The sequence below is a fragment of the Elaeis guineensis genome, chromosome 7, assembly GCF_000442705.2.
Source record: "Elaeis guineensis isolate ETL-2024a chromosome 7, EG11, whole genome shotgun sequence".
Classification (NCBI taxonomy): domain Eukaryota; kingdom Viridiplantae; phylum Streptophyta; class Magnoliopsida; order Arecales; family Arecaceae; genus Elaeis; species Elaeis guineensis.
In genome coordinates this window covers 83,703,436-83,722,004 of record NC_025999.2, presented here as the reverse complement: position 1 = coordinate 83,722,004, position 18,569 = coordinate 83,703,436, and the positions used below count along the sequence as shown (strand labels likewise).

Here is an 18,569-nt window from a genome sequence, read left to right as displayed (position 1 = left end):
CCATGAATTATGATAAGTCATTACTAAAATCATCCAAATTCTAGAACATCAAATTTATGTTATTCATAAAGTTTTTTCAGAAAAAGAAAAGATAAATTTTATTTATTAAAAATAAAGTAGTAGGACCAAAATCTAAAAAGAAGGATTCACCTCCCTTCGTACAAATCCAGTGTTGGATTATAACCTTCGCCCAAAACCAGCCTTCGAGTTTGTGATCGGAGTTTAAAATGCATCCATAAATTTTGTTGGGATATACCGACCGATCCCTCTCATGCCGACTCATCGTCGGGCCCATCTGACCGGTACCCGACTCTATGGATCGCACCGAACGACGATTACCGACACTGTCCGATCGAATGTATGTCGATCGGACAGACCCATTTCGTCCCCGACTGGCCGAACGACAGTATCTTCTCCGACTCTTGCAACGTGCCAGACCGACCGTCGGGGAATCCCTGGATCTTCACCCGACATCCCACAACCGAATGCCGACGTATGATCGGTCGGCTTCCTCAAACGCCGTACGACTACTGAGAGCCGCCGTCCTGACAAAGGCATGCGGCATAGCTGCCCTGGGATATTGTCCTGCCAAGGACATAGATTAACCCCAGCGATGTGACAAGCCCACGATGACTTGACAGTCCGCGACGACTATGACAAGCCCACGGCGACTTGACAGTCCGCGGCGACTCTGACAGCCTCCGACGATTTGACAACTCCTCCCATTGTCTGTGTCATTAATGACGGTGCCATGCTGCGCTCTACTATAAAATGGGGAAAGCAACAGTGCTGGAGGAGGTTCCTTCGAAATCCTTGGACTTACTCTCTCTCTCGCTGAGCTCTCCTGATTTTTTTCTACTGTTGCCTAGTCTCCTCTCTGACTTGACTGTCGGAGGATCCCCGCTGGAGTCACCTCCGGTCAGTGCGGACTTCTTTTGCAGGCGCTCGTTCCCGACAACCAAGCGACGAGGGGATTGGCCGCAACAGATTTGGTGCGCCAAGTAGGGGGAGCAGGGATCACGACCCCCACAGAACTCGAAACACCCTTTTGAAATGACAAGAACTAGGGCTCAGCGATTGAGGGCCACCGGATCGACGAGACACTCTTTCCATCGGGAAGAGGCCTCTCCTCCACCCTCCATGGCGGAACGTAGCTCTCCGCATCCTGTGGTGACCACGGAGGTGCAGATCGCGATGATCGTGCGGCAGATGACCGTGCTAACGGATGCGGTCAAGAGCCTTCAACAACAACCAACCCGGTTGCCGCACTCGCCGGCGGAGCAACCGACGGCAAATCTGATGCCCTCCAGGAGCAGCCGCTGACACCCGCGTCGGTCTCCGTCCCCTCCTCAGGAGCAGCCGTCACAGCACTCCCACCGAGAGGGAGAAAGGCGGACACGGCATGATGCCCACCGATCCCGACGACCGTCTCCTTCCCAACTGGAACGAGAGAGGAAGGAGAAGCGGCTGCGAACACCGTCCGCCTCCCTCTCAGATTCGTCGGAAGACTCCACCCCTGGGGTCTCCCAGCACCGACGGGCCGACGACTACGAACGCAGGTTCGAAGAAATCAACCATCGGCTTGTCCAGCTGCAGGTGGACGGACAGAAGTCCTCGAACGATGTTGATTTCCAGACCGCCCAACCTCTCTCTCGACTCATCCTCGACGAGCCGATCCCTAGTCGGTTCAAGATGCCTCATGTGGAGCCCTACGACGGCTCCACTGACCCAGTTGACCATCTGGAGAGCTACAAGGCTCTCATGATGATCCAAGGGGCGACCGATGTCCTTCTCTGCATCGGCTTCCCCGCCACACTTCGCAAGGCCGCCAGGGCCTGGTACTCCGGCCTCCGCTCAGGAAGCATCCACTCCTTCGGACAGCTCGAATATACTTTCGTGGCCCATTTCAGCACCAGCCGGAAGCCTCCACGAACCTCCGACAGCCTTTTTTCCCTCAAGCAGGGAGAAAATGAGACACTCCGACACTTCGTGACGCGATTCAACGCAGCCACGCTCGAGGTTCGGGACCTCAACGAAGACATGGCTATCTCAGCCATGAAGAGGAAGCTAAGGGGGTTCCGATTTACATACTCCTTGGATAAAACCCTCCCCCGGACATACGCCAAACTGCTGGAGCGCACGTACAAATACATGCGCACAGACGAAGGAGCTTCCGACCGATGCCTGACCGAAGCCAAGGGCCCGAAGGAGAAGCGAAGGAAAGGTCGGGCTCCTGCCGAGCCTAGCAGGCCCCCGACCAACAGACATGTCTCACCTGAACGACAGAGCCCGAGATCGCCTCGACGGTGGAGTCCGAGGCCGACACATCTCAGGTATAACTCCTATACTCCTCTCTCTGCTCCTCGTGCGCAGATTTTGATGGAGATCGAAGGGGAAGAATATCTGCGATGGCCTCCGCCTTTGAAGGCAAAGGGTCTTGACCGACGAAAGTACTGTCGATTTCATCGAGGCCACAGCCACAACACCGACTAGCCAGCCAAATCACTCCTATCGTCGCCTCGTGGCCCTTCGCCCAGTGGGGGATCGACATACTCGGTCCTTTTCCTCCGGCATCTGGCCAAAGAAAGTTCATAGTCGTCGCAATCGACTACTTCACTAAGTGGGTATAAGCCGAACCTCTAGCGCAGATCACCGAGCGAAAGATGGAAGACTTCATCTAGAAGTCTATCATCTTCAGGTTCGGACTACCGCACACCATTATTACCGACAATGGACGGCAATTCGACAACTGGGACTTCTAGATGTTCTGCATGAGATTTCATATCACGCACCGACTGACTTCGATCGGATACCCACAGTCCAACGATGAGATCGAGGTGACCAACCGGACTATTCTGTATGGACTAAAGATCTGACTGAATGAAGTCAAAGGCCTCTGGGTCGAAGAATTGAATTCCATCCTATGGGCGTACCGAACGACACCCCATGTCCCGACCGAGAAATCTCCTTTCAACCTGGCCTATGGGTCGGAGGCGATGATCCTACTCGAGATCGGACTACCATCGACTAGAGTCGAGCAGTACCAAGAGCCGGGCAACTCCGAATGTCGGAGAGCCGACCTGGACCTCCTACCCGAACTTCGGTGTGAGGCTCAACTCCGCATGGCTTCCTACCGACAGAGAGTGGCCCGATACTATAACAACAAGGTTAAGCCGAAGCTCTTCAGGCCCGGAGACCTGGTCTTAAGAAAAGCAGAAGTCTCGAAGCCTCTAGACCAGGAGAAGTTGGCTCCGAACTGGGAAGGACCTTACAAGATAGCGGACACCTACGGGCCGAGAGCTTACCAATTGGAGACTCTAGAAGGAAGCGCCGTTCTCTGAACTTGGAATGCCGACAATCTAAGACTGTACTACCAGTAAATTCTATGTACCCTTGTTCGGAATACAACCTTAGCTTCAAAACTTCGAAGTCTACAATCTCGGCTCTCCAACGATGCGTTGGCGCTCGCTAGTAGTCCGAACCTCGACGCTGTGACTTGGGCCCAGCATTCCACTAGAAATCTGCGGCCCAACTACCGACAGCGCGTCAGACTCTTACGACGACCGATATTATCTGCTTTGGTGGAAGGCCGGCGATGGCGATGGGACCCCCCTAAGTTTAAGACGTGCCCCTTCCTCAGCCAGCACCTGAGCAAGGCGACTGGCTAACTTGCCGACTTGGCTCCAGCCAAGAAAGGCAAAAAGCCAACGCGACCAATGTCACGTTCGCAATATACCAACCAGGTCACGATCGGTCGAAGGGTATTCGGTTTGCCACCGTTTATCGCACGTCGCGGCGCATATGCCCGACAGAGAATCGGACAACGGGTGACCGACTTGTCATCTACTAAACGTGTCGGACATCGTTCAACTACTGGACCCTACAAGATGATCGGGTCGAAGGGCTACGCCCGAAGGACAGATGATGCCCGACTCGACGAATATGCTCGACTAAGGTCTGGGCAACGGATGCTCGACTTAAACTCTCGACTGTCGGGCCATACAACAGTCGGGAGGCCGATCGAAAATCGGGGCTCGCTCCACCTTTAACATGGCGCGCGCGCCACCGACTATCCCGGCTAACTATCTGGGATCTTACCTAATACGTTGGGCCTACGACTTATATGTCCAAAGATGCTCCGGCGAAACATACATGCCAAGCATATCAAGCAATTCAAGTAAGAGAGAAAGTTAGAAAAGTATGTTTTTGATTTCATTCAGACTTGAAATTGAGATTACAAAAATGGACCGAAGCTCGACTACAAGTACATCAAACAAAAGTAAAAACAAAACTCTGACTAATCACCGGAGTCGGCTTCTTCCATCGGGAGAAGACCGGGGGCGATTGGCATAACCGCTCGGGTCGGGGTAGCTTCAGGGGTCGGAGCCACCTGGCCTTCGGCAGCCTGGTCTGCGTCGGCCTCCACCATGGTGGTGCGATCTCCCGACGATGGGTCAGCCATCTCTCCCGCGACTTGGGCCTCCGACTCTGGCGGAACGATGCTATTGAGATCGAGCTCCGGATACAGGCTCCGGACGGCTTCCCGAGCGTCCTCGTACCCCACTCGGTATGAGAGGAAGCCGCTCTCTAGAAGTTCTTTCCGGTATTCCTCGGAGCCGCGGAAGTCCTCCACGGCCCGACCCATGGCCTCTTTCGCTGACTCCGCCTCCGCCCTTGCTATGTTCGCATCGGCTTGAGCGGTGGACAGGTCTTCTTCGGCCTTGGCGAGATTCCCTAAGCTTATTCGGAGCTGCTCGCGTTCGGCCTTGAGTTCATTCATGGAGTCGTCCCGCTCGTGACGCAGCCGACGAATGATGCGGGACTTCCGCTTGGCATCCTCGCGAGCCGACTGCAGCTCGGTCCCCGAAGCGGCCAGAGCGCCGGTAAGGCGGGAGACCTCCTCGGTGAGGCGGGAGATCTCCCCCTCAAGCCGGATCTCCCGATCGACCGACTGTTTCAGCTGGTCGACCAATACCACCTTATCGACCTCGACAGCCATGGCCTTATCTTTTCAGGCCGCACGGAGATTGTCGAATCTTCGATATCCGGCCTCCAGCTCGGATATGTTATAAATCAGCTGCAAATAATAAAGCCGACCGTCAGAAGACCGAACTTATGAAAAACGACAACGAAAATGAAAAGTAAAGGAGAGAGACTTATCCGGATCATGGTCGGGTAGAAAGAGGATAGCATGTCAGATACCCGCTGATTCCTCATGACTTCAATATCGGTCGGGAGGATAACTGCCTGGCATAGCCTCCTGGCCAAGTCATGGTTGGCCAGTGTCGACGCTCCTTCGGGAAGCGGGGAGTCGGTCGACGCTCCACGGTCGACCGACCTCCTGTCGTCGCTAGGTGCCATCGGGGCCTTCCCTCGTGCGGACATCCAGGCCCTGACGTCAGAAAGGGAGGGCATGCTCGAGCCCGACTGAGTCCCTCCCGAAGGCGCGGCAGCTACCGACGCAGGTTGTTCGGGCTCGTGCGCCTCTACCCGAACCTCTTCCGCCGGCTGAGTGGCCGGCACATCCTCGATCGATTCCTCGGCCATCCATCCCTCGGATGGGGCTGCTCCCTCGATCGATCGTTCCTCGGATGGGGTTTCAATGGGCACTGTCGGCACCGACAGTGTGACGATCGGCTCCCGATCCGACTCCGCTCCCGCTACCGCTGGCTCGCTCGACGGTGCTACTTGAGGCCTCTTGGGAGGCCGTGATGGTTCGGCTCCAGGCACCGACCTCTTCCGAGCTGCGTGTCGCCGAACGTCAGCTTCCGTCAACCTCACCCTCGGCGGCATGTCTGTAATTTCAACAGCGAATTAGCACCAAAAAATAAAGAAAAGAAAAAAGGAGAAAAGAGAAGAAAAACAGACCTAGGTGAGGAACCGAGCTCAGACCGACGTCGTACAGGGCTTGCTCGGTGACAAGCTCCTTCTGCTTCGGCATCGAGATGTCCTTCAGACGGTGGAAGTCTTCTCGATCCCCGGCCTCCACCCGACTGTTCTCATTTGGTTGGGTTCGGGGGTCCCCCTAGCGGGAAGGGAACCCCCAAGGAACGGGAGAAGAGATGAAGAAGAACTGGTTCTTCCATCCATGAATTGACGATGGAAGACCAGTGATAAAGGAGAGACCCTTTCGAGGGTTGAAATACCACCACCCTCGGGCTTTAGGGTGGGATCGGAGAACAAAAAAAGCTCGGAAGAGCGAAATACGAGGATTGGTCAGCAAAAGCCGACACAGCAAAGCAAAGCTGACTACTAGTCGGACCGAGTTCGGCGCAAACTGCGTCGGACACAGCCCGTAGTAGTCCAGCACGTTCCGGACAAACTCCGGAACCGGAAAGTAAAGACCGGTCTGGAGGTCCTCGACGTAGAAAGCAACTTAGCCTGCAGGTGGGTTGTTAACCCGACCATCGGCTCTAGGGGCGAACAGCCAAAACTGCTCCGGGATGCAGTACTACTCCCGAAGCCGATCGACGTTCGGCCCCGAAAGTGAAGAGACCTCCACCTCTGGGGTCGACCGATAATCGTCAGTCGGGTTCCCCGACCGACTCCCTCGTGGTGAGGTTCTAGCCATGATGCCAGAACCGAGGATGAAGAATGAAGAAGAAGAAAGAGATAGAAAATCCCAAGGAAGTAGAAAGCAAACAGGAAGACGAGGACGAAGGCCCCTGAAAAATTTTCTAAGAAGGGTGGCAGGGACAACTACCTGAGACAAAGGGGGACCACTCAACCCGGGTCTCGACAACAGGTTTGAAAAGTAAAATTCTGGATGCAGGTGACCCTGTATATATAGTGTCCCCTGACGGTCGGGATGAGAGCATGCCCAACGAGGATCTCTCAGATCGTGATACGTGACAGCATCTGGACCTTCCCTCGATCCGACGGTTCGACGCACCGGCCCCAGATCAGGCTACGTCGCCTCCATCCGCCTGAAATGATTCCGCCCAATGGCCCCCTGCCACGCGGTGGAAAGGCCGTGGCGGTTCGCATTCCCGAAGAGACGGCGGAAATGGCGGTTTTTATTCCCGATAGGACGCCTGACACCGATGGGATGCCTGACATCGATGGGACGCCTGCCATCGATGGGATGTCTGACACCGACGAGTCGCCTGACACCCATAAGACATCTGGTGCCGGACCGAACGTTGATACGGTCGCCAGAGTTGGAGCATAATGCAATGGATATCCACTCCTTTCGTCCGACGCCGCCGTCCCACACGAGGATGTTGGCCAGCATGCCATCCGACTCAGGAGTGGGGGGACAACTGTTGGGATATACCGACCGGTCCCTCTCACGCCGGCGCCCGACTCTACCAACCGCACCGAATGACGACTGCCGACACTGTCCGACCGAATGTATGTCGGTCGGGCAGACCCATTCCGTCCCCGATTGGCCGAACGACAGTGTCTTCTCCGACTCTTGCAACGTGCCAGACCGACCGTCGGGGGATCCCTGGGTCTTCACCCGACATCCCACAATCGAATACCGATGTATGGTCGGTCGGCTTCCTCAAACGCCGTACGACTACTGAGGGCCGCCGTCCTGACAAAGGCATGCGGCATTGCTGCCCTGGAACATTGTCCTGCCAAGGACATAAATTAACCCCAGCGATGTGACAAGCCCACGGCGACTTGACAGTACGCGGCGACTGTGACAAGCCCACGGTGACTTGACAGTCCGCGGCGACTCTAACAGCCTCCGACGATTTGACAACTCCTCCCATTGTCTACGCCATTAATGACGGCGCCATACCACGCTCTACTATAAAATGAGGAAGGCAACAGTGCTGGAGGAGGTTCCTTCGAAACCCTTGGACCTACTCTCTCTCTCGCTGAGCTCCCCTGATTCTTTTCTACTGTTGCCTAGTCTCCTCTCGGACTTGACCGTCGGAGGGTCCCCGTCGGAGTCACCTCCGATCAGTGCAGATTTCTTTTGTAGGTGCTCGTTCCCGATGACCAAATGACGAGGGGATTAGCCGCAACAAATCCAAAAAACAGACCAATAATATTAGACTTTTCTCATTTTGTATTATGCTTCTGGTCCACCAGAACCTCAGAAGCAAAACCTGCACTTCATCGGAACCGACCACCAACATCCGCTGTCTTGGCTTGTGCCCGTCTTCGTTCGTTAGCCTACCCTTCCTTCTTCCACACCCCCCATTGTCTCCTCCCTTGCCAATCCGAAGCCCGACAGTAGTGATGCACTTCCAGACACTGGCGAGGGATCCATCAATTGTGTTCTCTCTTTGGGACAGAATCCCAGTCATGGTTGATAGATCCCAGCATAAAACGGGCTCATTCATATACAACAATCAAAATATATAAGAGGAAAAAACATAGAGAGAGAGCAAGAAATTAATATTTAGAGCCAATTTGAATGTTCTGAATATCCTGCTAGGAATCGGCAAGTTGGTCCGTTCTACTCTCAGTTTGCAATCAAACTAAAAACATCAAGCTGGATAGAACCGCATCAAGACTGATGACATCATGCCTATATTAATTCATTGCCTTAAAAGTCCTTTTCTGTCCTACTTCGGGTTCAACTATCATTTTCCTACAAAGTGGTTGAAGTATGCTAATAGTTCTCTGCTAAAACGTAATAAATCCCTTCAAAATAATGAGCATGCTTATTTTGTGATAAATAAGGGGCTTGAGGCTAAGTTCCTCCAAATTTAATAACTACCACACTATTTTTATTTTCCGTGCGCATGAAGGGCAACCCTTTAACGGAATTACCCAACGGCACAGCACACACATTCAAAAAGGAAATTACACGACATCAGGTGCATCATCGGTCGTTTTCCTCGAAACCTTTCCAAAATATCCATCGGCGAAACGGAAACCTTCCCTACTCACTACTCTCCTCCCTCTAACCCTCCAAACCACCCACAAATCCTTTTGCAAAGACCTCCATCTGGTGCGCTGCGAGCCCCATCGACGCCTGCACCGTCCCCTGCTCTTTCCCGGCCGCCAGCACCAGTTCCCCATCATGGTTCATCGACACCAGCTCCACCCGCTCCGGCCTCCCCCAGCCGAAGTCCATCTCGTAGACTTTGAACCTCGGCGACGAGGAAGAGTGCATTATCCTCCCCGGCGGCAAACCCCTGACGCAGTCCACCCAGCCCTCGCAATCCCTCAGCGGCTCCTCCACGCCCGCTTTGATGGCCCGCCCGATCGCCGCGCAGGCGTTCGCGAGCCCGCCGGTCCCCGCGAGCTCCGACCCCGTGGCCTTGGCGAAGCACGTGCGGATGCAGTTCCCCGTGTAGCCCTCGTCGAGAGGCGGATCGATGCGAGCGCGGCAGTCCGCCATGAAGCCGAGGAGGATGACCTCGTCGGCCGCGACCGCTTTGGCTTGGGAGAAGCAGAGCCAGGCATGGGCGGTGATCACCGTGAACGTTGAAGGGGTTGGGATGGGTTCGTGGCTGAGCTCGATGCTCTGATGGACGGCTCGCTGCTTTAAGGATTGGATGGTGGCGCCGTCGAGCGCGAAGGTTATTCGTGTGAGACGCAGGCGGTCTTGGATGGAAGAACCGAGCAGGGCCACCTCGTAGTCAAATTCCAGCATATCATTAATAGGGCAGGGAATTTTAGCGACGAAAAGTGTTAGTCCGAAAAAGAGAGGAGAAAAGGAACACATTGGGTGCCATGGGATGCGAAGAGTTTTGAGAGTTGAAGAATGCAAAAGGACATCCACATGCATAATATTTATAACATTCATAATATGACGAAAGAAATGGAAGTAAGCAACTTTCATAACATTCATAATATTATGAATATTCATAATATCCAAAACATTCATAGTATCTAAAGTTTCAAAATAAGCTAAAAATTTTAGTCTTGATGTACGATAATATTATATTATATTAATATTGAAAAACAACATTATATATCATACATATTACAATAATATAGTGTTGACAGTATATTTTACATGATTATTATTAATATTTTATTTAACTAACATAATATAAATAAAATATACTATATTAATATTAAATAATAATATTATTTTATACTGATGTATGAATTTACTACATTGATAAGTATATATATCATATTAAATATCTTACTAGAATTTTGTGTAGTGGCATCATATTATAATATGGATATTAAAAATTTAATATGAAGCATTAAAGATGGTAATATTGGTATACCAATACTAATTAATACAATATAATTTTGATACTATAAAATATTATTATAGAAAAAATCTTACTTTGGGTAGAGCCGGCGCCAGCTGCCTCAAGAACTGCCTGGCGATCTCCGGGCCACCAGCATGTCTGATTACCGCCCGGTCATGTGACGGCACGGGCACCGGAGGCGCGCTGTCCCCCTTGCATGTCGCCGCCCACGCCTCCAAAAACAGCCACAACCCCTTCCCGTCCGTCAACACGTGGTGGGCGGCGAGCCCCACCGCGACCCCTCCGCCGGCAAACGCCGTCACCTGGACGACCAGTACGGGCGCCGGCAGCTCCGCGGCCTGGAGATCCGGCACGAGCTGGAGGAAGGACTCGCAATCGTGGACCTCATCGCCGGCGAGGCGGCGGATGTCGAGGTCCGACTCCGCCTCGACGAAGGCGACGCCGTCCGCCGTGGCGGCGGAGCAGTCGATGACGGCGTCGCCGGAGCCAGGGAGGTAGATGAGTTTACCGCCGAAGGGGTGGAAGAGGGAAAGGGTTCGAGAGAGGGAGGACCTGAGGGAATCGACGATGGAGGAGAAGGGGATGGCAGCGTCGGGGTAGAGGAAGAGTCGTTGCACGGGGGAGAGGATGATCCAGAAGGTATCAAAGAAGGAGAGTGGTACGGTGTCTCCCGGAGGAGGATACGGGCCGGCAGGGAGAGGGACGCGGGACTCGTTAGTGATGAGCACGCGAGGCATCTTGGAAGGGAAGGGAACACTGCTGAATGGATCAAGGCCTGTTGTTGGTGATTTATGGAGCGAGGACTCAGAGGAAGGGTTGGTGTGAGCTCTCGCTTTTTTTGAAGAAAAATAATAAAATGTTGGGCGTTTACCCCATCCACATGCAGGCAAAATTTAAACCCACTCCAGTGATATTAATACTATCAATTGAAGTAGTAGACACTCTCCAAGCCACGTTATTGGTGTCAACCTTCAATAATTGATAAAAACAGGAAGGCCACCCATCTAGGACTTAATATGCGGCGTTACGAAGGATGTAGGTGGTACTCTGGAATCACTGGCAGGAGGAGGAAAAGACAGTGGGCACAGGCATGCCCAAGGTAAAAAACAAAAGAGGATGTGGTCAAAACAGGAAGGTCACCCATCCAGGATGTATTATGTGGTGTTGTGAAGGGCAGAGATGGTGCTTAGAATCACTGGCAGGAGGAGGAAAAGGCAGTGGGCACAGGCATGCCTAGAAGAGGAAAAACAGGGAAAGAAGATGTGGTCCTTGGCTGGGCTGCTTCGTGGACACAACCCATCAAAATACTGTTGAGAGATCTACTGAAGGGATAGAATAATATATATCACTTGTCACATTTGATCCTTCTAAAATAATTTGATTTTTGATATTGAGATAATTTCTACTCATCACATATTAAAGTGGATTTTTTGTTTGACTGCTTCGATGCTGCTGGACCATACCTTATTATCTCCGGTTCTTAAGACCTCCATATTGCTCTTGCAGCGATCCAAAGAGTTATTTTCATTTTCTTGAAGACCCTCTCCTTTCAGATATATCAAGATAAATTTTGATGACAGCATTAGAGATGGTAGAGATGGTACTAATTTTGTCATTCGAGGATCTGATGCTAGATTACTGACGATAGAGGGATCACATCTCTTTGAACCTTCTATCTTAGATGCTGAGCTTCACACCGCCTGGACTAGTATTATTTATGTCCGACAAGAGCTATGGACGGAGAGAATCTTTATTGTGGGAGACTCTACTATCATAATAAGTTGGATTCGAAATGATATGACACAGTCGAGGACCCATCTGCTCTTTTAAAATACTCGGATCTGTCTTTGTGACTTCACTGTGGTCTCTGTTCAGCATATCTTTCGAGAGATGAACAGCACTGCTAACTGTATCATCTCCTATATGATTGAGCACATCGGTGATTGAGTTTGACGTCAGGATTAGATTTATCCATATGCATCGTAGAATATCTTGTTTTTGGATCTTTTGAAATGCACACATGCTACGTCAGTATGAGCACCTGCTTGTAAAAAAAAAAAAAAAAAAAAAAAAAAAAAAAAAAGAGATCTCATCAAAAGTGTGGACGGCTACACACAAAAGGAGGGGAGATAAATCAATCCAATCAGTTACAATCGGAGGAAGAGGTGGTAGAATATGGCTCCACACATGAGTTTAATATTGAAGGGCCCCTAATAAATGTTGGTGGTGCCTTTCGGAATGGAAAGCTATCCAGGTCCCAGATAATACAATACTTATTGCACAACCACCGCTACAGTAAAAATAAATAATGTTGGTGTAATTTTAAGCTGATGCATATAAAAAATATCAAAAAAAATTGAATAGTGCAAAATATTCTTAATATTTTTAAAATATATCAAGAATTACCGATACTTATAAGCATCAAAAAAGATTTAAATTTTGACGTAGAAAAGCATCATCGGAAGTCGCTTATTTTTTCCAACCCCCTCTTCCTGATCCATCCTCAAAATCTGGTGTCCTAGTTCTCATTCTCCCCTCATCGATTCCTCTTCTCTTTTCCAAGCCAAATCTCTCTCTTTTCTGATTCGATCTCTCTATCTCATTTCTGATGATCTCCTTCCTCCGATCTCTTATTGCCGATAGTTTTCCTCCTCTGACCTCTCTACACTTCCACTTCACTCCTTCTCCTCAAGATATTGCACTATTCATTTTTGGATGTTTGATTGAGATTGACATCTGAGATTTAGTCTAGGGATGACAATTGGATCGGATCAGATCAAATACAGATTGAATCAAATACAGGTCGGATCAGAAAATCATTAATCCAAATCTGATTTATTTATTAAATAGATTAAAAATTTAAATTTAAACCCAACCTATTTATTGAATAGATAATCCGACTCGATCTGCTTAATATATTTATTAAATAGGTCAAATTATGTTAAATAAGTTAAAGGGATTAAATAGGTTAAATAGGTCAGGTTAAATGAATTAGAAATAGGTTAAGTGAGTTTTAAACAGATTAAACAGATCTTAAACAATTTAAATAGGTTAAATGGATTAAACAGATTATCTGACTCAATTCGACTTAAGTATTAAATGGGTTAAATGGATCAGATATCTGAAATCCAAATTCGATCCAAATATTAAACGAATTATATGGATTGACCTATTTATAATCCAAACTCGTTTAGCTTAAATCCAAATATATTTATGACAGGTTGAATACGGATCGGATTGGTAGGTTGGGTCATATTTTGTCGGTCCTAATCTAGCTAATCTAATATATAATTTTTATTTTATTTTTTAATTTGATGAGGTATTGCATTGTTTTTTTACTTCTTTTTTAGGTAGAAATTGTTCTTTTGGTAAAAATTGTTCATTGAGAAATCAATTTTACGTAAAACTTATTCTGCTTCCATGGATCCCGATTGCTAGTTCTCTTGTATGGTTTATTCCATGGGTAAGCCATGGAATCTATACTTTCTTGTATTCTAATTCTTTGACACCGTGGGCGGAGAGTTAGAGATGGTGGAAGCCGAAGCCTATCCGTTCTTACTTTTTCGAATGCCGTTCTTTCTACTGGATTTTATACTGAATTCTGTGGTGCTTTTTTCCTTTCAATTCCTCATTGATTCACACGGGCCCTATTTAGATATAATTTGACAACTTTATACTATTGGGGAGCAATTGGTCCTATATCAATGGGTGAGTTCGTTGGTTTTATTTTTGTCATCATTTTTTTTCCCACCGTACACTACAACAAAACAGGTTATTAACGATAAAAAATAATAATCTATTTTCGTCGTTAATAGTTATTAACGGTAAAATTTTCATCGTTAATATTTCATCGTCAATAATCGTGTCGTTGATAATATTTTATGATGGAAAAAAAAATTTCATTGTAAATAATCATTTATTTACGATGAAAAATTTTCGTCGTTAAAAAAATTTATTTTTTTGAAAACTATTTACGATAAAAAATTTTAGTCATAAAAAAAATATTTATGATAAAATTTAACGTTGCTAATAAATAATAGATTAATAGCGATGAAAATATTTTCGTCGCTATTAATTTAATTAAAATTTTTTACAAAAATTAAATTTTTAAAAATTTTTAGTGACGAAAATATTTTCGTCGCTCATAAGCACATTTACGATAAAATTTTTTTATCACTATTAATTTAATTAAAAATATTTATAAAAATTAAATTTATAAAAATATTAGTGACGAAAATTTTTCATCGTAAATGTCCTTATTAGCGATGAAAATATTTTCCCCATTATTAATTTAATATAAAATTTTAATATTTTTAAATTTATTAAAAAATTTATTTACGATCAATTTTTCATCATAGTAAAATATTTTTGACGGCTAATATTTCATTGAAAATAATTTCATCGCTAATAATTTGTAAATATTTTTTTAAAAAAATAATTTATTAATATATATTTTTAATTTATATTTATAATATTTTTTATAAATTAAAAATAAAAAATTTATATAATAAATTCATAAATAAATTTTATTATATTAAATTAAAATTACAAGAGATTTGAAATAAAAATAAAAAACTACATAAAAAGGCCGTCAAGTGTCGGCATATGCAGAAGAAGAATGAGCTGGAGAAGAGAACCGCTCAGAAGAATTCAGACCAGCCTACTGCTGCCTCATTAGCTTTATCGTTCGCTTCATCTGCGCCATCTGCTCCATCATTTGGATTTGAAGCCGTTGATGCTCGTCGATGCGTGCTGCCAACTTATGAGCTTGGCAGTATGGATGTTAGCCCTAGATGAGCATGAGGATGAGGGAGCAGTGATCTCATACCCTAGATTTTTAACATAACAGGATCTCGTACCAAGCACTTGATCACAGATCTCATCATCTGTGGGTGCGATCGAGCCCTCAGAGATAGGCTAGGATCTCATGTCTGTCATACGGTCCTGAAAATTAAAGTTATAGCTATTTTAATTTTGTAATAAAAATCAGACTATGAATGAAAAAATAATTGAAAAAACTTGCAAAGAGCTCCTGGCTCTCCGTCGTCCACTCTCCTGACCGTCACTGGTGGATCCACTGGTAGATATCGATCCTATCAGGAAGCTCGTCACTCTCAGTATCTCTTTGTAATTTGAGAATAATTAATTAAAAAAATTTTAAATAGCTAGAGAATTATATACTAATTAAAAATTTCTTACCATCTGCTCTATGTGATGAGCGAACGATCTCGAACCTCCACAATGTGGTACGGTCTGTACAGTTATCAGTCAAATTAGTAGATAATAAATTTAATTTAAGAATAAATGATTCAATAATTAAACCAAAAAAAAATTTGGTTCTTCGATGGACCTCGCCCTCATCTCACTACCGGTGGAGACCGACCTGAAACAATAATAAATAAATCATTAATATGATAACTATCCAAATAAAAAAATTAAATTTTATTATATAAAAAGAATAATAATACCACTCAAATCTGCCTCACTCAAACCCATCTCACTAGGACCTGTCAGTGCAAGACCTTCTGATGACGGAACTGGTACGACAATAGAAATCGATGAAGGTGTCTTAGCCTCCGAGGTAGACAGCGAACATGAACGTCGCCGTCTGTCTCCTGATGCCATATCTGTAATTTTTGATATATAAATGAATATAATATTAAATAATAATAATAAAAACTGCAAATAGTTGAGCATGCAATAAATATAAAATAAATTTATACAATAAATAAAAAATAAACTATAAGCAGTTGAGTATGCAAAATAATATTAATGCAAAATAATAATACGAAATCTAATCTCAAAGACTCAATGGTTTTTTATTTTTTTCTAAAATATTTTTTACCTAAATTTTATTTTATAATCTTTTATTTTTTAAAAATATTTTTTTTCTAAAAATATTTTTTCCTAAATAATTTTTTCCCCGAAGACTCGGCCTCCGATGGCCCCTACTCCAACGATGCCGAAGCCGTCACACACCCCGTACCGCTCGGACTCGACCCCCGTGAACCCCGCTCCCACGGTGCCGGCACTGGTGCTGTCACACACTCTACGTCGCATGGACTTGGCCTCCCACAGCCCCTGCTCCTACGGTGCTGGCATTGTCACGGCCTTGCGCTGCCCGGATCAGATCCCGATCTGGATCTCAATCCGAATTGAGGTCTCGACTCGAATCTCGACCTCGATCCAATTCGGATCATGATTCAAATTTTATTTTTATTAATTAAATAATAAAATATTTAATTAATATTTTATTTTTTTACTTTTTTCTCTTTTTTTTTCTTTTTTCTTTCTTTTTTTTCTTTCTTTTCTTTTTTTCTTTTTTCCCCCTCCTTTCTCTCTTTCCTTCCTCCCTCCCCACCGTGCAAACCCTTCCCCGCTGCCGTCCCCTCCCTGGCCCCGTCTCCCCCGGCCGCCCGCTCCCTGGCCCCGTCTCCATCGGCGACAGCCTCATCGGCCCCATCTCCATCGCCGTCGGTAGCGCCCTCCCCGACCCCATCCCCCCCGGCCCCATCTTGCGTGCCTACGCCTCTGACCCCCTCTCCATCAGCCAACAACCTCCCCATCGGCCGACCCCCTCCTCGGCCCCATCTCCATCGCCGCCGGCCGCCCCCTTTCCAGCCCCATCCCCCCTTCCGGCCCCATCCCGCCCCCGTTTGGATCCCACCCCCTCCCCGTCGATTGACCCCTCTCCGACCCCATGGCACCGCCGGTGGCCCACAGCAACCCCCCCCCCCCCCCCCGCGAATGGCTCCGCCCCCCGATGGCCTGATCAATACAAAAAAAAGGTTGAAAACCTTACCTTCGGTGGACAGCAGACAACGAGCGGCGTGGTCGACGGACACGATCGGACGACGAATGGTGGCGTTGGAGAGGGGCTCACCAACAGGAAGAGATGGAGGGGAGAGCATGGAGAGAGGAGAGCTCAAGGAGAGAGAGAGAGATTAGGGAAAGAAGAGAGGGGATGGGGGGAATAAGGGTATCATGCGGTTTCGTGCGAAGAGACATCGATTTAATATTGATTGAAAGTAGGAGTATTAGCGCTGCAATTTTTTGTTGCTAATAATAGTATTAGCGATGGAAGCTAATTTTCATCGTTAATAGTTTTAAAAAAAATTCTTCGATAAAAAAAATTTTATCACAAAAAAAATATTTACGATGAAACACAATTTTTCATCGCTAATAACTTTATTGGCGATGGAAAAATAATTTTTGTCGCTAATAATTTCTACCAAAAAAAATTTCTCCTATTTTTTCATAAAAAAAATTTTCTTCCTACCAAAAAAATTTCTCTGGTAAAAAATTTTACCACAAAAAGAAAATTATTTACGATGAAAAAAAAATTTCGTTGCTAATAACATTATTAGCGATGGAAAATTTTTCAAAAAATTTTAAAATTTTCATCAAAAAAATTTATTTAAGACATAAATAAAATATTTCCACCAAAAAAAAATTATCCTCATTTTTTAAAAAATTATTTACGATAAAAATAAAATATTTCATCATTAATTATCTTATTAGCAATGAAAAATAATTTTCATCGCTAATAATTTTTGCCAAAAAATAAAAAAATTATTTATGATGAAAAATATTCATCGTCAATAATGTTATTAGCAATGAAAACTAAAACTTCATCATCAATAATTCTATCAAAAAAATAAAAAATTCCCCACTAAAAATTTTTTTTCTCTTAAAAAATTTTATAAAAAAAATTATTTGTAATGAAAACTAAATTTTAGCCATTAATAATCTTATTAGCAACGTAAATATAGTTTTCATCGAAAATAATTTTTGCAAAAAAAAAATCTCCAATAACAATTTCATAAAAATTTAATTTTATATTTTTCTCATTAAGAAAATTTTCTATCTAAAAAATTTAACAATAAAAAATGATATTAAAAAAATATTCATAATGAAAAATAAAATATTAATAAAAAAATTTATATAAATAATTAATTTTTGATTTTTCTTTCAAAAAAATTACGTACATAAAAAAATTACGTATGTCAAAAAATTATGTAATCATGTACCATCGGATGAGAATTATTTTTCTGCTGATACATTGCAGATGTTAACAAATAATTAAACATAATTTATAATTAAAAAAATTAACTAATTAGATTTATTTTTTGATGGCAACACTACCATGAGTTAATCAAAAGATTTGAATGGACACCTGAACTTAAATTTAATCTGCGAGCAGCTAAGATCCTTAAGATCTAACGTAAAAGGAGCATAGTAGAAAGGATAATACCTGCTCAAGAGTATGTCAATCTTAGGATAAATCTTGAACTGGATAGGAATAATAAGAGTACAGCTAGTTAGAGAGTATCTGTGACAAACAATCATCGCATACTAATTAAGATTGTGAATGTACTCTTGAAAAATAATATTGAAAGATCCAGCAAAGGCCTTCTGCATGCAATTTAG

At 45.5% G+C, this 18,569-nt stretch overlaps 1 protein-coding gene across 2 annotated transcripts in view; it reads right to left on the bottom strand.

The window, feature by feature from the left end:
* LOC105048585 (malonyl-coenzyme A:anthocyanin 3-O-glucoside-6''-O-malonyltransferase-like) overlaps positions 1 to 11,004 on the bottom strand; it is a 58,703-nt gene extending 47,699 nt beyond the window's left edge. Inside the window, exons 1-2 of one of the 2 annotated variants that reach the window (XM_073261294.1) lie at positions 10,214 to 11,004; positions 8,664 to 9,541 (exon numbers count right to left, since the gene is read on the bottom strand). In XM_073261294.1, coding sequence (XP_073117395.1) covers positions 8,867 to 9,541; positions 10,214 to 10,876 — 1,338 coding nt within the window. In that variant the 5' untranslated portion in view covers positions 10,877 to 11,004 and the 3' untranslated portion in view covers positions 8,664 to 8,866. Of the gene's footprint in view, positions 1 to 8,663; positions 9,542 to 10,213 lie in introns of those variants that run through there. The other variant, XM_073261293.1, reaches the window with a different exon arrangement.
* Between the last annotated feature and the right edge of the window lie 7,565 nt (positions 11,005 to 18,569).